This window comes from Dermacentor variabilis, chromosome 9 (assembly GCF_050947875.1).
Source record: "Dermacentor variabilis isolate Ectoservices chromosome 9, ASM5094787v1, whole genome shotgun sequence".
NCBI classification, from domain to species: domain Eukaryota; kingdom Metazoa; phylum Arthropoda; class Arachnida; order Ixodida; family Ixodidae; genus Dermacentor; species Dermacentor variabilis.
This window is the reverse complement of record NC_134576.1, coordinates 116,320,319-116,346,165: the sequence shown is the minus strand read 5'-3', so window position 1 is coordinate 116,346,165 and position 25,847 is coordinate 116,320,319. Positions and strand designations below refer to the sequence as shown.

Below are 25,847 nucleotides of genomic sequence, written 5' to 3'. Positions count from 1 at the left end.
ACCGTTGTGAGCGATAATAAGCGATATGTATTCATCACATTTTTCACCGAGGCCTTGCCCGTGTTTACTTTGCCCTGTTATGCGAGCATTATTGATTTGCATTGTCGCTGGATCAGTGGCAGCTTACGCGTGAGAGTTTGCATGCACGCGATTAATCGCATTGCGGGAGCGGAGTCATCCTTGCAGTCCAAACGCGGTTGAGCTTATTGCCTCAGATGGCGCTGACTCCCGCAAGAAACGATGAATTGCAATTACTACGTATACGTGCTATGCTGTTCTCTCGTGAAACGCGGTGCGTTGTCAATTTATCTTCTCCCAAGAAAAGCAGCAGCAACTGCAAACAGCGCTTGTTCCAGCTTTTGGCGTTTGATACCGATATGTGCAGTCGGGTCATGCGGTCTTCGCTATGCTCCCAATCACTGGCCCTGCTTCGAACACTGCGTATTGCGAACACGAACAAGCGATATAGGCCATCGGACGCATACGATCTTATTACAAAAAGATATGGGGTCTTACGTGCCAAAACCACGATCTCATTATAAGGCACGTCGTAGTGGAGGGCTCCGGAATAATTTGGGCCACCCGGAGTCCTCTAACGTGCACCTAAATCTAAGTACACGTGTGCTTTCGCATGTCGCCCCCGTCGAAATCTCGTGCTTAGCAGCCCAACACCATAGCCACTAAGCAACCACGACCGGTAAAACATGTCTCGGCGAACGAAAGAGAAAGGTGCACTCCAACTCAAACTAAACGTTGCTTTATCTCTCACACGAGAACCGACATGCTTACAAAACAGCTTTTAGCCTCCCTTTATAAATGAAGGGTATGCGTGCTTAGCTTCTGAAATGACAACGGACACTACTATGCAATTTACTGCAACACGAACCGCAGCGCGCCCTTACCGCAAAAGCAGTCGGCAGTGTAGCAACGCCGCGCACCGTTCGGAGAGGCCTGCAACATTTGCCTTCGACTTCCGACACTCTTGAGAGGCATTCTGTGGTGCGGCTCGCCGAACGGACACGCATAGCGCAACATCGCGATTCGATATGCCACAATTCAGAAACTTGAGCGCGGCATTACGCGAAAGTGCCGCAGTGGTAGCCATGTTTTTTGTTTACTTGAAGAGCTTCAAATGGTTTCAAGTGTGTATAAAAAAAAAAAAACAACAGGCAGTATTAAAACCTACCGCGCGCTCTGACGTTTTTATCACTAGTTGGACCGCCACAACGGATTCAATCGCGTTGTGGCGATTGAATCCAGGGCCCTCCCTCCTACTGAGGAAGGGTCCTGACGTCACTCTGTGTGAAGCTAAGCGAAACCGGAAGATGGCGTTGCTCAGCGCATCCTCTTGCAGCGCATCCTCTTGCAGCGCATCCGCTATACCTTCACTTCCCCGCGCTTCTCGCGCGCTCAGATAAGCTACGCCCCCGGTAGGGAGGATTCGTTCCTTAAGTGAAAGCAGCCGCTTCTTTCCCCATCTTCCCGGATGAAGCGTCGGCTGGCCGGCGCATGGTGCCGAGCGCAGCAAAATGCACATGTTCTGCGTAACGCTCTATCAGCACGTGTATTGAGGTACACCTGTGCAGGTGTGCATGAACCTCGAACGCGCTCTGCTTAAAAGACCTCATGCTGTCGCGAGTACTGCGAGGAACAAGCAACAGTTAAGCAACTTGTGTTTCAATATGCACAAAAGCAAGTTGTTACTGAACACGAACTGTGCATTCATAACGTACGTTCTACGTGCCGCAAATGCACCATGCGCTGTCAAAAGCCGGCATCACTGTCCTGCAAGGCGTTCATTGTACAGATTCTGAAACGCATCGGTTTCGGCCTGCGATGGCACGTTGGCACGATTCCGCCAATGAAGGCACAATTTCCCGGGAATATTCCTTCGACCTTGCCATTGCCGTGGCGCGGTATACATTGCGTACAGCGTTGCATGCGCGTCCATTTGACGAACTTTAGTTCCTCCTGTCCCACCTGGCCACAGGAACGTCCGGGAGAGCACGGTCCAGATAACACAGCGCAGTAAAACACGGAGACAAACGCGAACCTGCCCACACGGCGCCTTTGCCACGGTACGAAACCTATACGAAGCAACACGCGTGAGCGCACACAACCATAACAAAGCCGCCATTGTGGCCCGAAAGGCATGGCGGCTACAACAAAAGAAATAAAAACCAGCAACAATAACGAGAACGTACTACGTCATTTCCTCCACACTTTCCTCCTAGCGCGCGGACGGGGTATAAGGCCTCTCCTAGTTTTCCCTCCTCCATGGTCAGATGTAATGCCGCAATTCACTGAAAGCACGTGTTACTCTTATAAAAGAGCCACAGGTGGTCAAATTTCTACCGGGAATCATAATCAGATTGTGGTTTCGGCGCGCAATATCTCAGAATTTATTCAGTTTTTTAAGGTACTATAAAAAACGTTCTTTATACCTCTATATAAAATTCCTAAAACATATCCATTAACGTTCACATTCCCGAAGCATAATCGTTAAGAAATACATACAGTATGCTTCGAAACATCGAAATGAAATACACCGAGCAAGGCATTAAAAAATTAAAACCGAAGTGCTCAACTTTATTTCCTGGACCTGTTGCAGGGGGTGCATCGACTACGCAATAGACGCTTTTAGTGTGTAAACGTCTGCACTACCCTGGTACACCGTGATCACTATGGGAGGAAATTTCAGTCAGATTGAAGATCCTGCAGGATCCCTCACGGGAGCAACTGATAATGCTCTGTGCAATTTACGTGCTTATTTCACTGTCGCTGTGTTACGAGAAACAGCGGTGTTGGGAGCAGAATGACAAAAGTAAACTCATGGAAGGTTCTGGAAAAGCTTGCGCACCAAAATGACAAGAAAGTCGAATGCATGAAGTCACCTAAAGCAGGTCAAGGCTGAACATGTTCGAAAGAAAAGCAGTTGTTGTAAAGGATGAAAGAAAATGTAATATTGCCACGAACCACATGATTCACGAGCAAATATAACCAACGTAGCATTATTTTTGTACATGAAGTATTTATTCTGATGCCTGCCATCACTTGTTCAAGGGCTGAAAGATGGTTATGTACTTGCCTATAGAGAATGCGTGTTGTCGACACAACTTTCTTGAGGTACTAGCACACATACATTCGATGCACTGCGATTGTGTAGATAGTGCTTGAATAGGTGTGTCGATATGAAATTCAACAAGGCTGATTCTTGGGCTAGTTGGTACGGTTTACTCATAATGGCAAAGCTTTTAGCGCAATTCAAAAAGACAGAGACGTGACGGAGACACAGGATAGCGCTGTCCTGTGACGCTGTCACGTCCCTGTCTCTTTGAATTGCGCTAAAGGCTTTGCCATTATGAGTCTATATGAAAGTAGCACATCTGAAGGAGGATTTTTCTTTGCTCATTTTTGTGACAGCTACCAGTGCGAAATTCCACACTACCGGTATACCCTCGAAACGCACGTTCGCCTGCACTGATCACACAGTTTCACTGGGACAACGTGTCTTAATTCTGTAGAACAAATAAAGTTCGTCCAACAGGTATGAACAGCCATTAGGACCATCCCCAAATTGCAACCTCGAAGCGAGCAGTGACTGCTCCTGCCCACTCGTTATGTAGGAGCACAACAATCCTACAGCTCCTCGCTGGAGCCGGTTACACTTCAACATTTCTTGGAGAATACTGCGGTGCAGTCTTCAAGGTCATCGCAGCGGGAATTGAGGAGCACGCAATAGGTTCCAGAACGACACGATGGTCTTTCCTGACTGCGTGAACGGAAGTGGCAAATCATCCCAGCTGTCGCAGCGAGTCAAAATCCTGAAGCACTGGCCGTTAGCGCACGAAAAGTCATACTTGACGCAGGTTAAACTTTTGCAATCCTTCTCGTCGGATCCGTCAGCGCAGTCTTCGACACCGTCGCACCGAGACTTCACGGGAACGCAGGTGTGAGCGGGAAGCCCACAGGCAAACTCATCGTCGTGGCACTTCCTTGCTGGGCAGGTATTCGAATCTTCGTCCGACCCGTCTTGGCAGTCGCGATGGCCGTCGCATCGCAGCTCACTCTGGATGCATTCGCCGCTGCCGCACGCGAACTTTGAAGACGAACACGTGCGACGCGGACAGTCCTCTTCGTCCGACCCATCGCCGCAGTCGTCGTCGCCGTCACACCTCCAGCCCCGCAGGACACATCGGCCGTTTCGGCAAGCGAACTCCGTCTCCTCCGAACAGGTCACATTCGGGCAGTCTTGTTCGTCCGAGCCGTCGGCACAGTCGCGAACTCGGTCGCAGCGCCACTCGGCGGGAATGCAAGCGCCGGCACGGTTCTTGCACGCGAAGTGGTCCGGATGACAAGTCTCGGAGCCGCACATTGCCTCGCCTTCGTCCGAGAGGTCGTCGCAGTCGGGCCTGCCGTCGCACCGCCGCCAGCTCGGGATGCACTGGCCGTTTTGGCACCGGAACTCCGTCACCGAACACCGGCGGCCACCTGCGCAGCCGCTTTCGTCGGAGCCGTCGTCGCAGTCGTTTCTCCCGTCGCAGAGATACGCCGCCCGAATGCACTTGCCGTTACTTGCGCACTTGAACTCATTCGCCAAGCAAGGGTCCCATTTTCGAGCAGGCTGAACGCTGTAGGTCACTGCTGTGGCGAGACCGCTGAGGAAGACCAGCAGAGACAGCAGGGTTGTAGGAATTGCAGACATGACGGCACTGGTCTCTCTGACAGCTGGTGCTCAAAAGAAAACTTCGCAGAATGTATACACCCTGGCCTGAACCACTAATGCTGAAGATGCCGTCGAGCGGTGGGGCCGTGCTTGCAAACGTCTGGTTTGCGGAACGGTTGTGACTGATCTCGAACTCGGGCGCGTGCTTCTGTCGGTTGAGCTCTGAGACTCGCAGAGCAGTCGTCGTGCCCTATTGTTCCGGTCTTCTTGCAATGCGTTTCGTGACGCCTGGTAAGGCGAGGGGACGTCACTCTCTTTTGAGCCCGTCAGTGTTGCGTGATTGGCCGAGATGAAAGGAAGTGACGGGTTCACGCATATTGAGCGAGAGCCAAGCAACGAGGAAGTTGTGAGGAGTTACGAGCTTGCTCATTGCAGACCACATATGTGGGCAAAGAATGTGCGATGTTTGCATAGGAACCCATACCTTGAACAGAATTGAGAGCCTGAGAAATCTCTCTGTCGTCTCGACCGTTGACATAACGCTCGAGAATTATCTCTTTGTAAGCGTTCGCGAGGGTGAGTAACATAACACTTCCCTCTACGCAAGAAGTGTAAGCATTCTCTGTAGCGTCTCGTCCGAGGCCATAAAGTTGATTGCAGTCTAAGGCAGCAAGTCAACTTCCGTTTTCGAAAAACCTTGCCCTAGTGAGTATCAGGTAGCTCTTGAGAACATTGGACGTTCACTCAGTGTTGCAAGGGGTGTGCAATCTTTTGCTGATTCTCCACGCCATAGTGCAGAGAGACAGAGAGAGCCAAGATAATTTAGTTATTACCGAAAAGCCTAAGAATTCTCCTTGAGGCATGTTTCGGTCTGCTGCTCTGCACAGCGGAAAGAGAAGAGGTGGCAAAAAGACAACAGCTGCAAAAAAGAAAGAAAGAAAGAAAAGGAAGATAAAAGTTGACAATGACGGCACGAAGATGGCATGCGAAGATACAATAACCACGTAACACATTATTTTGCTGCGTCTCGAGTCCAGTCTGTACGGTCTGCAGAGCGTGGGTAATGGTTACAGTTTTTACACACGCACACACACACGCACGCACACACACACGCACACGCACACGCACACACGCTAAATAGTCTATATAGTCTATATAGGCCTCTTAAAGTGCATCTGTACGCAACCTAAAAGACACAAATATGAGCAAAACGCACAATCTCTTCTTTGCCTGGCCTTGAGAGGCTAGGCAGCGAGTTTCCTCTCGCAGAGAGGCCCCCTCGAGTGTTTTCTATCGTGTCCAACCTGTGTCTGTGAGATATGAAAGAAGAAACCAGGGGGAGGGGGGCCGGCTGGCGTTGCGTAAGATACGCCCAGCACTTACATCCACGCGAAATCTCCATGCGAAATCTCACGTAAGTGCCAGAAATCACGTGACAAAAATTTCTGAGAACCTTGCGTCTTTTTGCTGCATGAGTTGCGGGAGCCAGCCGAACCTTCGCTGCAAATACATCTTAAGGTTTGTTTTAATACCTTGCGTTTACATTCTGCGATAACTGTCGGTGGTATAGCCAGTCAAAATTTCGCGTAGATATACGCAGATCATACATATACGTATAGATATACCTAGATATACGTAGATATACGTAGATTTCACGGATACACAAGCTTCCATGCGTGCCCGAACCGAGATCGGGCGTTGCATCCTCGGGCTCTGGTCACGCTCGGGCTTTGATTGGGCCCACAACAGGCCCCGTTATGGCATTTGTAACTTCGCAAGACTGTCGACTATAAATATTGCCACATTCACGGAATTTTCGGTCAGTGGCATCTGTCAGCCTACGAGAAAGCAGATGGGGGGGGGGGGGGAAGGATGTTCTTTAACTGTCTACCTAGAGGATGTGTTCATTTCATCTGCTGCTCAAGTGCTAATTGGCTGAGGACGCCTGCCTCCTGAAGCCCAGCCAATCACAACTGCAGCAGCAAACGAAATGTAAATGTCCCACTAGGTGGACATTTACAGAACACCCCCTCCAGCTGCGTACATGCAGGCCCCGACACAGTAGCGGTGACACCCTGTTTCTTAAAAAAAAGAAATAAGAAAAACCACGGTACCACTGGCTACCCGTATCCACCTACGCCCCACATTTTGCGTCTTCGCTACTCTGGGTAAACTCTGCATGACATAGTTTCCAGGTTCTTAAAGCCTCGGATTTCTTGAGGTGAACTTCGCACTTGCGGGAGAGACGGGCTACGCGAAGCTCGAATGCTGGTGGTGAGATGGGTGACAGCCTCCCACGGGACAGTAAGGGTATGCGCGTTAGCCAGGTATATATAGGGAATAGTGGCGAAGGACGAGTCTAAAGAGTGGCTTTACAGTGGTGTAGTGGGCACCAAACAGAATAAACAAAAGAAGGGGACACACAATGTTGGTAGATAGATATCTTCAACTATAGATAAGCAGTGCAACTCGCCTCTCGTATCCATTTAATTCCTTATTTTTTACTTCAAGGGAGTTAATTGAATAACGTGCCATAGTTTCTCGCATTAGTCCGACATAACTGAATTCAGACTTTCAGTGTTATTACGTACGTACTGCAAACCAGCGCGGATGCTGTGAAACTTGGCAACGTTCGCGAAAGAAATGTGGAAAATAAAACGGAATGCATGAAGAAAATCTTCTGAGTGCTTTTCTTTTTCGTTTCTATGGAGTTTTTGACACATTCAGGGATGCATATGCCTCGTGTTTATAGCTTTGTGTTCGTTCTGGCACTACGCGTGCTCGCTGGGAATTAGCGTGAACAAAGAAATACATTCTAACTTGATAAGAAACGAAATGGAAGTTACGTTGCGTGTGCTATGCCCCACTCTGTGCTTAACAACACCTCGCATGTTGAAAGAACAATAGACAGAGCTGAAATTTATTCATATTAAAAAAGAAAGAGACAGATAAATTCCTGACTGAAAAATTGACAACAAGAAAATGAAGCTAAATAGAGAAATAAAAATCCTTGTTCCATGCTAAAATATGGCCGCATGCGAGAATTATGCTTGCGTATCCCCCGCTTATATACAATACAGCTAGAAGAGCTCGGCAGTGTGATACAGAATTCTGAAAGCCAATAGACAGGTGCATTTAAATTTGCATTCCCGCCAAGTTTATTCGCTTGAATTCGAGATTTAAGAGTTAGATGGAAGGGCCAGCTGTGCGTACAGGTGTAGCCATCTGTGCTTACATTGCTGTGTACAACTACTTGGCAGAATTTTGTAAGGGCACTCACATCACCCATTAACGCATGAGCGAAACGAACAGAGGATGTATTTTCCCTTCTCCCTCTTTTACCAGTTCACTTATCCTCGCCAACTCCAGTGGAAAACTTCACAGCTTCTAGGAAAGAATGTATGTGCGGCTGGGGGTATCTTCACAATAACCGATAACAGAACCATGCATTGCTCAGGCTGAATCGCTAAAGGGCCAAACAGGGCTGGGGAAGGCTGGGCCGGGTATGGGCAGGCTTTGAGAACACCAGGCTGGGCTCCGGTCACGTGGCTCCGGTCACGTGGCTCCGGTGCACTAGTGCACGGTACTTTCGTGATCGGGCAGGGTCCGGACTGGGAAGAGCTGCCCGGGCTGTGCTTTACTTTCGCCACCACATCAACCTGAACTCCGAGTCGACCGCGCTGAAATTAGAGGCGCTATACATTTACGGACGAGTTCTTGCTTGGGATCATTCCACGAGAAAAAAAAATGGAGGAAGGGTTCTGATGTTGCAGACGTAACCGACTTTCTACTGAGAAACTCTTTACGCCATTCCAAAATTCCCAATTGTTTTGCTGTTGTTCGAACGCTAAAAAAACACGGAATTGTTGCGGAGTGCGTATCATTTGCGTACAACTCGTACTGAACTGACTTCATCGGAGGTTGCATCCCCAGGTGCAGGGTAGCCAACCGGACGCCACCTCGGTTGTTCACGTTATACAATAAACGTACGCGTACGACTCATGCTATCAATCCTTACTTTCCTGCGTCTTCTACGTAATCTTCTTTTTGATCTTATCTGTCCTGCTCTTCTCACAGTTATCAAACATCGTTGCGAACTACAGGGAGAAAATTACCACCGATGGGGTGCTGTTAAGTTTAACGTTTCAGTGAAGGCGCAGATGGGTGAGTGAGGGAGCTGATGAAAATTCGTTTCAACCTGTGTTTCAATACAGTAGCGCAGGTGGAAAACAATAGTGGATTTCTCTATGACAGTAACGTAGGGACGTTCTTTCAAGTCCGTTCTCCTCCCCAGTGCTGAGATGTCTAGTCTCGAATAGCTACGCGGTTCTTTACTGCGGCATGCGATCTGTACTTGTGCCTCATGCAGGAGGGTGCTGGGGCAGAATAAATCTCCTTGGCTGCTCAGTCTTTAGCGAAGAAACAAAATGACCGTACAAGGGCTGCGCTCTGCTTTGCTGCGAATGAAGTGCTGGAAGCCACCATTTCTTTCAATGGGCACGATCAGAAACAAGTTTTAGTATCACGCAATTCACAAAAGGCAAGTTTACTCACCAGTTCGTCATACTCTTTTTATTATATTTTTTATTTAGGAATACTGTAACCCTCACATGAGGGCCATTACAGGAGAGGAATTGCTAAAATAAAAAAAGATAAATTTCAGCACTGACAATACAACGTTATACAACGCATAGTCAAACACAAATTACAGGGAGGATGAACAAGTATACACATTATACACAGAATAACGGTAAGCATGATCAATTCTTAATTATCCCGTTGCCTGTAATACAATTCTAGTTAAGTATAAAATTCGTTAACATCTTGTGCTGTTACAGTGCAGTCCGGAAGGCCATTCCATATATTAATACACGAAGGAAAGAACGAGTATTGAAAACCATCAAGGCGTGTCTTATAAGGTTGTACACTAGCACTGTGGTTTAAACGCGCACTGTGTTTTAGAGGGGGGCGAATGTATGTTTCTTTATTTTTATTTGATTTCTGGTTATCTGGGAAAACAATTTCATTCATTGTTTTTCCCATCGTGTTATGAAATGACGAATCATATCATTCAGCGCATTTAAACTGCCTACATGTAGCACAGGGGCTGCAGCTAACAATCGTTTTAACCTGCTAGTTGCTAGAAACGAATATGAGCAGTGGTTAATAGAATTTTCTAGGGTTCCCATTTGGTACACAATACCCAATGATGTTAAACTACGTCTGTGACGAAATTGCCGTTTCAAAATGAACACTCTCGTTCAAGGTAGCGTCCATATCTAGCGGATTTGCTGACAATAACCTAGTTTTCAATGTCGTTTTGTTTACATTGTGCATTTGTTGTGAGTATTATGTGTTGACGAGCCGCTGAACGCTGTGTGTACGCGAATGCGTGTCATAATTGGACCCAGTACTTACGGCCATGGGGTCGAAACAAGTCTTGTGTACCTTGTGTGACATTTTCTTTCAGTGTCAATAAAAATAATCAATCAATGAACCAATCAAACAGCCTAACATTTACATGAACAACGTGGTGGTCATGCGGGGATGTACCCACAGCGCGTTTTCATTCGAGGACCACTGCTTTGAACGTGAGGGTACCTCCTTTTTTTTAGAGATGCTCTGCTCCGAAAACTTTTGCACTTGGGGGTACCCACGTACTGCAAGGAATCTGCCGATAGAAGAAGGCTGGAAACATTTGCTGAAAGCGTAGAGGGCTTTTGTCATCGTCGTGTATGCATACGCACTGTCATTTTTTTTTCTGCGTGTTGAAGAAGCAAGCAACGTCTAGGGTTCATCGGCACTCCAACTAGAAATCACACTTTGCTTTATACAAAGCTTAGCATGTCAGTTGTCTTGTTAGGTTGCTGTAAATGCTGTAGAGAAAGAGGACCATTGAAGTAGGTGATTTATTAGACGTAGCAAAGCTTTACATTGCAATTTAACATAACAAACATGGAACGAAAGCTTTCAGAACATTTCCAAGACACAAGAATAAAAAAACGCTTAAAATTGCTCTTCCAGTTTTTAATAACGCCAACAACGGCTTTCCATCAAGACTTGTCAAGTCCGACTGTTTGCAATGTATCTAAGAAATTATGCTGCCTGCGATCTTAATTTCGACTATGGGCTATTAATCGCGGAAGCGTGAAATGCGAATAAAACGGAGTGTTTTCAAGAATACCTTCGTGACATCTCACTGGGCTTATCAGAGGTTTGACATTTGCTGGCTTGAGCTTTGTTCTGGTAAGGACAAAATTCCTATATATGTGTTTGAAACAGAAATTGAGGAAAGTTGTAGAATTTCAACTGCAGTCCACCAGAACCGTTTGCACCTTTCCGCCGTGAACTCAGCAGACTGGAGGAAGTTTACGTTACTGAAAGCTTAAAAATTTTCAATTTGCAGCTGAGGAATAACCAAATTGAATTCGAAAATTATTAACGCGCGTCAAAAGGAACATTATATGCCTTAGGCGGCGCGCTCCGAAGCTGTGGCACAGATGTATAATCTTAGAGCTATGCAACGTGCTATATTTTAAAAAAAATATTATAGCCGAACAAGGGATCTGGTGCTCCAAGTCCTCATGAAATATCTAATTTGACGTAAACGGTGCCGTTCTTTTTTCTTTTGGTCAAACACTTCCTGTACAGTTTTACGATTCCTGCAGGACTCGCTGAACCAGAAACAATCATAGAGGTACCCTACAATCTAACGACTGAGTCCTGCTGTTGGGGCTCATATATTGAGGGTTAGCAGCGGGAGTGCTTCGCGTTTCTCGGCAACTGAAAACTTAAAGCTAGCTGAGAGTACAAAAAACGGCCGATCCCGTAGTTGGCCGTTGAGACCTGACGCGAGGAACCAGACAACACTTAATCTTCGGGTAGCCAGAGTCACACAGACGGTAAGCACAACTCCGTTAACACATTCGTCGAAGACAATGTGCATTTGGGACACAAACAACGACGCACACACACACACACGTACACGCAAAAACACATCAAGCTTGTAGCCATGCAACATCCGTCGCCTCACACGAAATTGGACATCTCTGAAGGGCAGTCACGCTCGTCGGACTCATCGGGGCAGTCGGGGCGGCGGTCACAACGCAAGTTCAGTGGGATGCACTCCGAACCCGAGGAGCACGAAAATTCGTCGACCGAGCAATTCTGGGAACGTCCCTCGTCGGTGCTGGCACAGCCTTTCTCGTCGCTTCCATCGAAGCAGTCATCCTCACCGTCGCACCTCCAGGGCTTCGGTACGCACCTGCCGTTGTCGCACCGCAAGTGGCTTCCTCTACAGTGGAAGGCCAACCTGGCGCAGTTCAGCCTCTCGTCGCTGCCGTCGTCGCAGTCCACATGTCCGTCGCACCTTTGCGCTTCGTCGACGCAGGTAACGCGGTGGTGGTGCGAGAGGCAGGGCAGCTGGTTCGGAGTGCATACTGACATGAACACGTTGCATAATATTACGTCCTCGTCCAATCCATCCGGGCAGTCGGGCTTGCCGTCGCAGGTCCACTGCTGGGGAACGCAACGCCCGGTCTTGCAACGAAACTCTCCGGCTTCGCAGATTCGGTTCTCGCAGCCGACTTCGTCGGAGCCGTCGTGGCACTGTGTGTGACCGTCGCACAGCAACGTTCTAGGTAAGCACGTCACCGAGCCCTCCTGCGTGCGTCTGCAAGCGAATTGGTCCGTCGGGCATGGTGCCTCACTTAGGCAGCCCACAAAATTTTCGTCTGAACCGTCTACGCAGTCGCGTGTACCGTCACAGCGCAACGCTACAGGTATGCACTGTGCTCTGTCGGTGCAGGTGAACTCTTTCTCTGAGCACGTTTGAGGTCGGGTGCAGTTCTTCTCGTCCACGGCGTCGTCACAGTCAATATCGCCGTTGCACCTCCGCTCGGTGGGAAGACACACAAATTGACCGAGAGACTTGCAAAGAAATTTGTTGGCTGGGCAGACGAAACCTTCGTTGCACGTGGCAACATGCTCGTCCGAACCATCAGAACAATCGGGGTCACCGTCACATCTCCATGTCGCCGAAATGCAATCTCCATTGTCCTTACAAGCAAATTCCGTTTCCGAACAAGTGTGTGCAGACGTACAGTTCTCTTCATCAGAGTGGTCCGAGCAGTCCGGGTCACCATCGCATCGCCACTTTAACAGTATGCAATGACCGTTGCCCCGACAGGCAAACTCAGTTTCCGAACAAGAGCGTGCAGACTTGCAGTCCTCTTCGTCCGAGCCATCGAAGCAGTCGCGTTCACCGTCGCACCTCCAATTGGTCCATATACATCGACCATTGTCCTTGCACGCGAACTGCTTTGGTAAGCAAGTGTGTGGAGACGTACAATTATCTTCATCCGAGCGGTCCGAGCAGTCGGGGTCACCGTCACACCGCCACGTAGCCGATATGCAATGACCGTTGTCCTTGCAGGCAAATTCTGTTTCCGAACAAGCACGCGCAGACGGACAGTTTTCTTCGTCTGAGCGGTCTGAGCAGTCGGGGTCACCGTCACACCGCCACGTCGCCAATATGCAATGACCGTTGTCCTTACAAGCAAATTCTTTTTCCGAACAAGCACGCGCAGACGTACAGTTTTCTTCGTCTGAGCGGTCTGAGCAGTCGGGCTCACCGTCACACCGCCACGTAGCCGATATGCAATGACCGTTGTCCTTGCAGGCAAATTCTGTTTCCGAACAAGCACGCGCAGACGTACAGTTTTCTTCGTCTGAGCGGTCTGAGCAGTCGGGGTCACCGTCACACCGCCACGTTGCCGATATGCAATGACCGTTGTCCTTGCAGGCAAACTCTGTTTCCGAACAAGCACGCGCAGACGTACAGTTTTCTTCGTCTGAGCGGTCTGAACAGTCGGGGTCACCGTCACACCGCCACGTCGCAGATATGCAATGACCGTCGTCCTTGCAGGCAAATTGTGTTTTCGAACAAGCACGCGCAGACGTACAGTTTTCTTCGTCTGAGCGGTCTGAACAGTCGGGGTCTCCGTCACACCGCCACGTTACCAATATGCAATGACCATTGTCCTTGCAGGCAAATTCTGTTTCCGAACAAGCACGCGCAGACGTACAGTTTTCTTCGTCTGAGCGGTCTGAACAGTCGGGGTCACCGTCACACTGCCACGTCGCCGATATGCAATGACCGTTGTCCTTGCAAGCAAATTCTGTTTCCGAACAAGCACGCGCAGACGTACAGTTTTCTTCGTCTGAGCGGTCTGAACAGTCGGGGTCACCGTCACACCGCCACGTTGCCAATATGCAATGACCGTTGTCCTTGCAGGCAAATTCTGTTTCCGAACAAGCACGCGCAGACGTACAGTTTTCTTCGTCTGAGCGGTCTGAACAGTCGGGGTCACCGTCACACCGCCACGTTGCCAATATGCAATGACCATTGTCCTTGCAGGCAAATTCTGTTTCCGAACAAGCACGCGCAGACGTACAGTTTTCTTCGTCTGAGCGGTCTGAACAGTCGGGGTCACCGTCACACTGCCACGTCGCCGATATGCAATGACCGTCGTCCTTGCAGGCAAATTGTGTTTCCGAACAAGTTTGTGCAGACGTACAGTTCTCTTCGTCAGAGTGGTCCGAGCAGTCGGGGTCACCATCGCATCGCCACTTTAACAGTATGCAATGACCGTTGCCCTGACAGGCAAACTCTGTTTCCGAACAAGAGCGTGTAGACTTACAGTCCTCTTCGTCCGAGCCATCGAAGCAGTCGCGTTCACCATCGCACCTCCAATTGGTCCATATACATCGACCATTGTCCTTGCACGCGAACTGCTTTGGTAAGCAAGTGTGTGGAGACGTACAGTTCTCTTCATCCGAGCGGTCCGAGCAGTCGGGGTCACCGTCACACCGCCATGTCGCCGATATGCAAAGACCGTCGTCCTTGCAGGCAAATTCTGTTTCCGAACAAGCACGCGCAGACGTACAGTTTTCTTCGTCTGAGCGGTCTGAACAGTCGGGGTCACCGTCACACCGCCACGTCGCCGATATGCACTGACCGTCGTCCTTGCAGGCAAATTGTGTTTCCGAACAAGCACGCGCAGACGTACAGTTTTCTTCGTCTGAACGGTCTGAACAGTCGGGGTCACCGTCACACCGCCACGTTGCCATTATGCAATGACCATTGTCCTTGCAGGCAAATTCTGTTTCCGAACAAGCACGCGCAGACGTACAGTTTTCTTCGTCTGAGCGGTCTGAACAGTCGGGGTCACCGTCACACCGCCACGTCGCCGATATGCACTGACCGTCGTCCTTGCAGGCAAATTGTGTTTCCGAACAAGCACGCGCAGACGTACAGTTTTCTTCGTCTGAACGGTCTGAACAGTCGGGGTCACCGTCACACCGCCACGTTGCCATTATGCAATGACCATTGTCCTTGCAGGCAAATTCTGTTTCCGAACAAGCACGCGCAGACGTACAGTTAACTTCGTCTGAGCGGTCTGAGCAGTCGGTGTCACCGTCACATCTCCATGTCGCCGAAATGCAATGACCGTCGTCCTTGCAGGGAAATTGTGTTTCGGAACAAGCACGCGCAGACGTACAGTTTTCTTCGTCTGAACGGTCTGAACAGTCGGGGTCACCGTCACACCGCCACGTTGCCATTATGCAATGACCATTGTCCTTGCAGGCAAATTCTGTTTCCGAACAAGCACGCGCAGACGTACAGTTTTCTTCGTCTGAACGGTCTGAACAGTCGGGGTCACCGTCACACCGCCACGTTGCCAATATGCAATGACCATTGTCCTTGCAGGCAAATTCTGTTTCCGAACAAGCACGCGCAGACGTACAGTTTCCTTCGTCTGAGAGGTCTGAACAGTCGGGGTCACCGTCACACCGCCACGTTGCCATTATGCAATGACCATTGTCCTTGCAGGCAAATTCTGTTTCCGAACAAGCACGCGCAGACGTACAGTTTTCTTCGTCTGAACGGTCTGAACAGTCGGGGTCACCGTCACACCGCCACGTTGCCAATATGCAATGACCATTGTCCTTGCAGGCAAATTCTGTTTCCGAACAAGCACGCGCAGACGTACAGTTTTCTTCGTCTGAACGGTCTGAACAGTCGGGGTCACCGTCACACCGCCACGTTGCCAATATGCAATGACCATTGTCCTTGCAGGCAAATTCTGTTTCCGAACAAGCACGCGCAGACGTACAGTTTCCTTCGTCTGAGAGGTCTGAACAGTCGGGGTCACCGTCACACCGCCACGTTGCCAATATGCAATGACCATTGTCCTTGCAGGCAAATTCTGTTTCCGAACAAGCACGCGCAGACGTACAGTTTTCTTCGTCTGAACGGTCTGAACAGTCGGGGTCACCGTCACACCGCCACGTTGCCATTATGCAATGACCATTGTCCTTGCAGGCAAATTCTGTTTCCGAACAAGCACGCGCAGACGTACAGTTTCCTTCGTCTGAGAGGTCTGAACAGTCGGGGTCACCGTCACACCGCCACGTTGCCATTATGCAATGACCATTGTCCTTGCAGGCAAATTCTGTTTCCGAACAAGCACGCGCAGACGTACAGTTTCCTTCGTCTGAGAGGTCTGAACAGTCGGGGTCACCGTCACACCGCCACGTTGCCAATATGCAATGACCATTGTCCTTGCAGGCAAATTCTGTTTCCGAACAAGCACGCGCAGACGTACAGTTTTCTTCGTCTGAACGGTCTGAACAGTCGGGGTCACCGTCACACCGCCACGTTGCCATTATGCAATGACCATTGTCCTTGCAGGCAAATTCTGTTTCCGAACAAGCACGCGCAGACGTACAGTTAACTTCGTCTGAGCGGTCTGAGCAGTCGGTGTCACCGTCACATCTCCATGTCGCCGAAATGCAATGACCGTCGTCCTTGCAGGGAAATTGTGTTTCGGAACAAGCACGCGCAGACGTACAGTTTTCTTCGTCTGAACGGTCTGAACAGTCGGGGTCACCGTCACACCGCCACGTTGCCAATATGCAATGACCATTGTCCTTGCAGGCAAATTCTGTTTCCGAACAAGCACGCGCAGACGTACAGTTTCCTTCGTCTGAGAGGTCTGAACAGTCGGGGTCACCGTCACACTGCCACGTCGCCGATATGCAATGACCGTTGTCCTTGCAGGCAAATTGTGTTTCCGAACAAGTGCGTGCAGACGTACAGTTCTCTTCGTCTGAGCGGTCTGAGCAGTCGGGGTCACCATCGCATCGCCATGTCGCCGATATGCAATGACCGTTGTCATTGCAGGCAAATTCTGCTTCCGAACAAGGGCGCGCAGACGTACAGTTCTCTTCGTCCGATTTGTCCAAACAGTCGGGGTCACCGTCGCACTGCCACCTTGCCAATATGCAATCACCGTTGTTCCTACACGCAAATTCTATTTCCGAACAGGCGCGTGCAGACGTACAATTTTCTTCGTCTGAGCGGTCTGAGCAGTCGCGTTCACCGTCGCACCGCCACGTTGCCAATATGCAATGACCATTGTCTTTGCAGGCAAATTCTGTTTCCGAACAAGTGTGTGCAGACGTACAGTTCTCTTCGTCCGAGTGGTCCGAGCAATCGGAGTCACTGTCGCACCGCCACGTTGCCAATATGCACTGACCGTTGTCCTTACAGGCAAATTCTGTTTCCGAGCAAGCGCGTGCGGACGTACAGCTTTCTTCGTCCGAGCCGTCTTCGCAGTCCCGCTCACCGTCGCAACGCTTGAGCACAGGTATGCACTCTCCGCTATCCCTGCAAGCGAAGCCAGCCTGTTTGCAGTTCTCCGCCGAGGTGCAGTTGGCCTCGTCGGATCCGTCTTCGCAGTCGCGTTCACCGTCGCAACGAAAGGTGACCGGGATGCAGTGACCGCCTTGTCCGCACTTGAACTGATCTTCGAGACACGTCCTGTTTGCGTGGCAGTCCTGCTCGTCCGATCCGTCTCTGCAGTCCCACGTTCCATCGCACTGCCACCATCCCGGGATGCAGTTCCCTCTTGCGACGCACTTGAACTGCTTGTCTGAGCATGAGGAGCTTGTGTCCACCACTTTGGTCACCGAGAGAGGCGCTACGGTTTCCAGTGCTGCGACGAAGATGAACGCCGAAGCCAACACTGACCGCCGCAATGTAAGCTTGCCGCGCCGTGGGGTGGCCATGCTGGCCCCTTTGCGTTCACAGGAAGATATTGACCGGACCAATATTATGTTGCTGTGCTAAAGCGTCCCTTGCGCTAGTCGACCTGTCACGCGGGGCTTCGCAGCCGCTTTAGGAGGGAGAGCTCGTCGATTGATGCCGCGGGCCTCAACCAACTTTCTCGCGTCAGAGGGCGCCGTGTTTTCTTTACTTTGATAACATGGAGACGCGGCTGTTAGAAGGAAGATTGGCGTAGCAGTCACAGCACTTTTTCCGTCGTCTTTTTTTTTCCCCGTTGCGAACCATGATAGGAGCAGCGTAATTCAGACAGCCACGGCCAAGGACACGAGATGTGATCAGACTTGCAGCGCGGCAGGAAATTGTACGGTCCTGGCAGAAAATGATACGGAGCTATAAGAGCGGCGGATGTTACCGCCCCCAGAATGCCTCCGAACTGTTGACGCTTATTTTAAGCAAAGGGAAATCGTTGACTGGCTCGCGTGTGTTTGCGCATGTGGCTATAATGAGGTATTGTTGCTTGCAGTTGAGGAGCATCTGCAAAAGTGAGAGCAAAGAGGCACGCTCTTGTTATTCAGCGTTAATGATTTAATGGCTACGAAACCGGCTTTACAAGATGGATGAGCAGGAACACTGTGGAGATAAATGCGGTCAGAATGCGAGGAATGTTCTATGCAGGTGCACCAGGAAATTGGTAAACCAATAGGGCTGCACGAATATTCTAAATCTCGAATACGAATCGAAGAGTCCCCGCGATTTGAGTCGTACGTATTCGATTGGAGAATCCATTGTTCCAATAACCGTCGCTGTCGACTATACAAGAGATGAAAAGCTGAGGCGTCTCGGGGGAAAACAATACAATGGACCCGAGGTGCGTCCCGGATGATTCTGCTGCATGATAGTTGTGTTCGTTGCTCAGGGGCAGTGTGCTACCTGTATGAATAACCGGGATGTTCAATTTCTGCTCAATAAGTTCCAGTCGTTCGATTAGTATGACGCGATTTTACGCAGTTTATCTTCGAATTTGTTCCGATTTATTACCTGACGAGTCTCGCGATGTTTGCGTCCTTTTAGAAAATGTGTGGGGCTGCATTATTGCACTTATCTGCTTCAACAAACACAACGCTGTACGTACATCCAGTGACGTGATGTTACCCAGTTTTGTTACAGCCTTTGCTGTGATGCCCCGTACAATTGAAAGCAGTTCATCATTTACAATATCCCCAGTTTTCCAGACGTTCACTTGGGAATGTTTTCGTCTGGACGTGTCAATTAATGCACCACAAGAGCCTGATCTTATTTTACCAAACGTACTTCGCGCTAAACATCATGTTTCATGTTGCTTTAGAAAATAACTTCGGCGGTTTTACGTGCCAAGACCGTGATATGATCATGAGGCATGTCGTAGTGGGGGACCCCGGATTAATTTTGACCTCTTGGGGTTCATTAACCTGCTCGCAAGGCACGCGTACGCGGGAGTTTTGCATTTCGAGCCCCTGGAAATGTGGCCGCCACGGCCGGGATTCGATTTCGCGCCGTCGGACTTAGCAGAACCTCTTGCTGCCATGTGGGGTCTTAAAAATTCGAAAATATTGGATATTCGATTCCATATCCGATGGTCGTTTCTTTTCTTTTTTTTCCCTTGAGTACTCGTATTCGATTCAATTAAGCACGATAAAGATTCGGGATAGTCGTTTCGACATATTTACACTAGAAGCGTCAAAGTAAAACTCAGACACCAGAGAAATTTGAAGGGACAATTAATAACGCGGCGCTGTATGCGTCGTTTCAGAAATTTCTCTAATCGAGTAGGCCTAGAAATCAAGTTAGTTAATCTAGAACTCCTATGTAGTTGAATCGCATGCGGTCGTGACTGTGGTGACGAGCGGACAGGCTTGTATAGTAGTGATATAATGGGTGCCGAGTCAGCTCATATGCTTTTCAAGGATGAGAGTTTTGCCCGCATGGCGTTTACGGTATTGACAGATGCTAGCTGAGTTGCGTTTGGCTGTGCGCTTGCGTACGTGAACAGTGTCTCCGTCTCTTCAGCCGCTGCGGTTGCATCGTGGCTAAGGCGTTCTAGTACGCTGAACACCTTGGTTCGATTCCCAGCCGCGACGGTCTGGTGCCTCTCCTGGAACCAGAGCTCGAACGTCCGACGATAGAGAACGTCCAGTGAGACCGAATATACAACATGTCAGTACAAGCCACACAGGTATCCCTACCATAACGGGAAAGAAAGTGAAGATTTGCGCAAGTATTAGGTTTCATTACTTAGTATGCTTCCGCGGCTGTTCCGGGACAACACCGGGGCAGCAGGGACATTGAAGCTGCAACCCGGAATGTTAAGAAAGAAGTCTAGTAAAAAAGAAAAAAAAATATCTATGGGCACTTTGCTGAGCTAAACTGCGATAGGCGAAAGCCTATCTATGACTGCCTCTGTTGCTGTTGTCTGAACTGTTCTGCGAACGGACGCCGCCGTGGCCGCGACCGTGGGATGCAATCACAGCCGTACGGCTGCAAGGTTTGTCGCCGATGTGCGCGCACCCCCACGCGCATGTCCGCGCTCTCCCACGCGCCCACTCGCGCAGCGCTACTGGCACGGCGCCTTCTCTCCTTGCTCCCTCGCCGGTGATCATCGCTTTCCTGCGTCCACCACGGATTGCGCCCGGACACTCATGAGCGACTACAGGCTTACGCCTTAAAGAAAGGAAAAGAAAGTTGGGACCGGAGCATGGATTGAGCGGATAGCGTTGAACTGTACAGACTGTTTTCATCGATGAACTGTTTTCATCGGGCAAGGAGGAAATGGTGCACGGCGAGCCTTTGCTCCTCTCTGTCTTGTGTGAGCCGGCGCGATGCTGCTTGAATGCGTTGGCTGGGAAATGGTTTGGAGATGTTTTTACCTCGTTCTCCGTGAAATCTACGCAATGCCAGTTCAAAAACGAGGTCGTCGACGAAGAACCACTGTGCTGCATTTCGGTGCAGTGGAAACCACGGTACGCGGTAGTTTATCTTGGCTGCGCCGACATGCGACGTGCACAATATTAGCCGCGGTGTGCGCACGTGTTCTGAACTACTTCGGTTGTATCGGATTTCATACGAAGCGGCGTCTCTGAATTGCAAGCGTTATTTGGAAATTCTTCTCACTCTCCGATCGCTTGGCGTAAGGACTAAAACGTGAGAGTGCTCGTGTACGGCCAACCTAATACAACGCTGATACTTGTAAGCGCCAGTCAATAATAATAATATTTGGGGTTTTACGTGCCAAAACCACTTTCTGATTATGAGGCACGCCGTAGCGGAGGACTCCGGAAATTTTGACCACCTAGGGTTCTTTAACGTGCACCTAAATCTAAGCACACGGGTGTTTTCGCATTTCGCCCCCATCGAAATGCGGCCGCCGTGGCCGGGATTCGATCCCGCGACCTCGTGCTCAGCAGCCCAACACCATAGCCACTGAGCAACCACGGCGGGTTGAGCGCCAGTCAATATAAAACATTTGCATATAAGCTTTGTGCTTCGACATTGCCTTCTGGCCCTGCAAAGCAGTAGAAGCTCCGCCCACAGGGTGGAGCTTCTACCGAATTCATAGGTTGCCACCAAATCACAGCCTAAATTACGGCAAGGTGACTGCAAGTTCTGTCACCACCTAACGCAACGTTTATTTATTTTATACCTTAGGGACTCAATGAGGGGTGTTACGTAGGCGTTGGGGGAAGAGGTGGAACACTTCCCACACCGAATTGCGTTGAAAAATATGGCACTGTCTGAACAATGCACTTGAGCATAGATCAGCACAGTAAAGAAATATGCATTGCAGTACTCAAGGCCACGATAAGCAAAGTAAGGCCTTGAGCAAGGACTAAGCAAAGTAAATAAAAGAAAACACCGAGCACAATTAGCAAGGGCAGCAAAGTGAGAAGCAAGGAACGAAAAAAAAAAACTAGAAAATCACGAGCCGGCTGACAATTGAACCGTCAAACCTGAAACCATTGCAGACGCACAACGGTAGCACTCATCTTGCGGCATGGTGTTGGGCTGCTGAGCCCGAGGTCGCGGGATCGACTCCCGGCCACGGCGGCCGCATTTCGATGGGGGCGAGATACACCCGTGTACTTACAATTAGGTGCTCGTTAAAGAACCCCAGGTGATCGAAACTTCCGGAATCCCCCACTACGGCGTGCCTCATAATCAGAAAGTGGTTTTGGCACGTATGACCACGTAATTAATTGTTTTTTTCGTCTTACGACAGTGCAGGCCGCGTACGCTGCTATTTCGACTCGGACGTGCAGCGCCGCGGCGAGTGCCGGCGGGAAATCTGTGTTCCCTGCTCGCCGCCCCGCGGCCGGGGGAAGGGCCACTGGCGACGCAAGCCTGAGTTACGCGCTGAAAAAACAACAACATATGTCTACAGTTGCGTGTATAGATATCACAAGGGCTATATGAACACCTCCTGAAAGCTGGCGAAGGCGGAATTTTGTCGGATTCCGTGGAAATCGTATATGCGGGACTGACTGCAGCCGTCCGCCGTGCGCAGGGCAAGCAAACACGCCTTTTTCTTCACACGATTCCTTCAGCTTGCCCTCCTAGATACTATCAGGGCATAGTGGTGTTCCATTGTTTCCGTTTATTATTGTTAGTGAACGGGTAACGCATCGAAAACTCCAGCCACTCGATCCGTGTAGGCGCACGTGCGGAGCACATTAATATCGAAAACTAAATTATTCGGGTTTTACGTGCAAAAACCACGATCTGATTATGAGGCGTGGCGTCGTAGAGGACTCAAGAAATTTGGACCACCTGGCGTTGTTTGCCGTGCGCCTAATATAAGTACACGGGTGTATCTCGCATTTCGCCAACATCAAAACGCGGCCGCCGCGGCCAGGATTCGACCCCGCTACCTCGCGCTGCCTCCTGCTTCGTTTACGCGTCCTGATCTCACGCCGCGAGCCCAACTTTTATAGCTGCGCAAAAAAAAAAAAAAACTTTTTAGGTAGAATTGTTCTCAAGACAAAAACAGAGCCGATCCTGATGCCCGACATATTATTATAGACGGCGGCCGGCTGATGGCAAAGATCACTTACGAACGAGACGATTCGTGAACTGGGGCCTTGCCCCAGTACACGCTCCAGTGTCGGGTCGGGCCGCGGCCCACTTTCTGCTAGCGTCAAGACCGGGCTGGGCCGCCACACTACACCATGCGCCCCTTTTTTGTCCACGCTGGGGCAGCAGCGCATTCACGACTCCAGAAAACTTCCGGTCATGCATTTCTGACAGTCAGGTTATCCAGGAAAACGGAAGTACTTTGCGCATAGTTTACTGTAGGCGCATATTCTTGATGGTTTCAGATATAAAGAAAGTGCGGCATGTGTCGATCTCGTGTATGAGCTTTGTTTTTTTGTTGCACTGAGCAATAAAATTCGCTTGTAGAACATTCCAACTTCACAGCAAAAACTGACGCCAGCCGGAGGGTTCTGTAAATTTATAGGCCATTGTAACTTGCGTTGTTCCAGAGTGCTTAACCGGAAGTGTTCTGGGATGCCTGCTTGTAAGCAAGAAAAGGGTGCCGGCCACCATGCATGCCACGCATGGGCGAAGCGGACGCGGCAAGATGTCCGTCAAACATAACTTTCTGAAATGCCAGGATTACAAAAAACCGGTGCAACAATAACAACCAGAGGGCTCAGCAAGAAAACAGCGCGTACATCTCTAAGCGCACGTCGTAATTCACGATTTTTACATCGGAGCCGTTATACGCTGGGTTCTAGCAGTTTGCGTGCGTAGGCAATAAAGATGGCGGCCACCCCAGAGCTCACGACCGGCCTATCCCAGTGACAAAAACGGTGATAAAAGCGTATCGCCGGGTACGCACCAGCTGCGTTTAATCGCGAGAAGCATCAAAACATATTGTGATAAAAAAATATCATATGTCTAATAACAAAAAGTAAAACCGGAATAGACACTGCCTAGTATAGATTGCGGTTTGACCTCACGGGCCCTATAGGCAAACCACGTAACCTTATTGTCAGCTCCCTTCCATCCATGCAATGGGTAGGCCGCGTGCGGTCAGGACTGCGGAAAAACAGCGCGCCTACGAAGAACACCGTCGCGAATAGAAGCGGGAATGTCAGTGGCGAGGGCGGGTGGCACGTAATACGGACGAAGATCGTGCCGAAAACGCCAAGCGTATGTACCTTTGGTTAAATCACCCCTATCGACTCGTCTCCCGTCGTGATTGCGCGTGATTTCAACATAGACGTGTCTCGGCCAGAAGGAAAGTGGTTAGTGGCGTTTCTCTCGGAAAGGTCTGGCATTCAGTATTGCACAAACATCAGCGTGCCCACGACGCGTCATCGGTCGTGTGTAGACCTCACATTGGCCGAGAAGCTTTCCAGTGTAGCCACAGAGCCACTGTCCGTATATCATAGCTGTCATAAAACGACAGTCACCTTGGTGAGCAAATAATAAATCCAAAAAATCGAACAAAATAAGGTTAAAGATAAAGACAAATGCATCGAGTATGCAATTTAATAAAACAACAAAAAATATGAAAAAAGAAGCGAAACTTATTGCGGTACGTGTCTTTTATTTTCAATCAACATATTTATCAACATATCTGTCACCATATATACAGCTCCGCTGGTCACCCACCTTCACAGAGTGCAACGGCTCCGAATTTTTTAGTTGTACCGGCCGTTTCCACAGATTTTTTTTTTGACAAACCGACAGCACTCGTTGATTTCTTCCCCGAGACGCAGTGATCTAGCGGCGCGCAAGTCAGCACCGCGAACCAAAGTACCTCGTTTGACGTTTATGCACGTCAACACGTTTAAAGAGGAAAAGAAGGTCGACTTCAGACGGAACGTGACGAATGAGTGGGCAGGACGAGCGGTCCTGTCAACTCGCCCTGTCCGCTCCTTCGTCACGTCCCGTCTGAAGTCGCGGTCCTTTTCCTCTTTAAACGTGTCGGATCAACTGGCCCAAAGTTCCCCCCTCTTGACACTCGTCAACCAACCTGGCGCGTCCTTCCGTTGACGCAAAACAACAAGCTCGCGGTTCGCGATGGCATTATTATCGCGCGGCGACAGCCGCCGCACACACCACCGGTCAACGCGCGCGGGAGGAAGGGGAACACGTGGAACGTGCTGGACCTCGGTCGCTCGATGCATACCAGAATCAGAATTTATTATTTGAAGTTGGGGTCACATTACCAGTATTTAGTATACAGAAGGAGGTCCCATAGTCGAGGCGCGCGGTCCCATAGGCAGGGTGCGCGTTTCGCCGAGCGGCCGTGGCTCGACCACTCGACCTTGCCGCAGTGGCGCTGTCGCGTTCGGCAGCACTGGCGCCGCCATGCGAGTGCACGATAGATAGGTTTGCACAGACGTCATCGTGGCCGCCATCTTTAGGTACTAGAACGTCGAGAAAGAGCGCAATAAAAAAAAACGTGACATCATGACAGCACCATGGGCCCCGTCTTGTGTCGAACGACAAAGCGGTAACAATGATGAACCGGTTAAAAACAGTCACCGCCAATAAGCAAAACAATGTGCGCGTGATAATACGATGCGCTGACGTCATCGTGGCCGCCATGTTTGGGTACTAGCGCAGTGAGTGCTGCGTCTATGATGGCACATGACTATATATATATATGCACAGCGACCAGTGTCAATAAGTCAGAGGTCTCACCACTGCACGTCTCATAAACTTCGTATACACGGTGCTCAAAATCTTTCGCCTTATAAAGCAAAGTGAAAAAAAAAGAAAACGTAGGCCTGTCTTTGTACTTCGGTACGCTCTCGGTCTTACCTGTGAAGGCCAGGAAACGATTAGGCGCCTAAAGTTAGCGCGGGATTCCCCCTCGACAGCTCAAAGCGTGCACTCTTTATTAGCTTTATTTTTTTGTGGATGCCTACTAGTACACTAGTGCACATACTGGGAGGACCTGAACGCCCACCGACTAAAATTGCCGAGGCAAAATCCGGTTCTCACCCGACCTTGCGCGACTCTGTTTTCGAATAACTTCGCGACGCGACGCGAGCATAAAGA

At 49.8% G+C, this 25,847-nt stretch overlaps 2 protein-coding genes across 2 annotated transcripts; both read right to left on the bottom strand.

Moving 5' to 3' along the window:
- Positions 1 to 1,364: 1,364 nt before the first annotated feature.
- On the bottom strand, positions 1,365 to 16,081 carry LOC142558522 (uncharacterized). The gene is made up of 3 exons (XM_075670655.1): positions 11,700 to 16,081; positions 5,848 to 5,852; positions 1,365 to 4,728 (listed from the first exon to the last, which is right to left on the bottom strand). Exons 1-3 carry the CDS (start codon positions 16,025 to 16,027, stop codon positions 3,710 to 3,712), a joined length of 5,352 nt encoding a protein of 1,783 aa, XP_075526770.1. The 5' UTR covers positions 16,028 to 16,081; the 3' UTR covers positions 1,365 to 3,709.
- A 9-nt stretch (positions 16,082 to 16,090) lies between these two features.
- LOC142558521 (uncharacterized) lies at positions 16,091 to 17,980 on the bottom strand (the record flags this gene model as incomplete). Its single annotated transcript, XM_075670654.1, has 1 exon — positions 16,091 to 17,980. A coding segment is annotated over exon 1 (1,710 nt), but the record flags the coding sequence as incomplete, so codon positions are not given.
- Between the last annotated feature and the right edge of the window lie 7,867 nt (positions 17,981 to 25,847).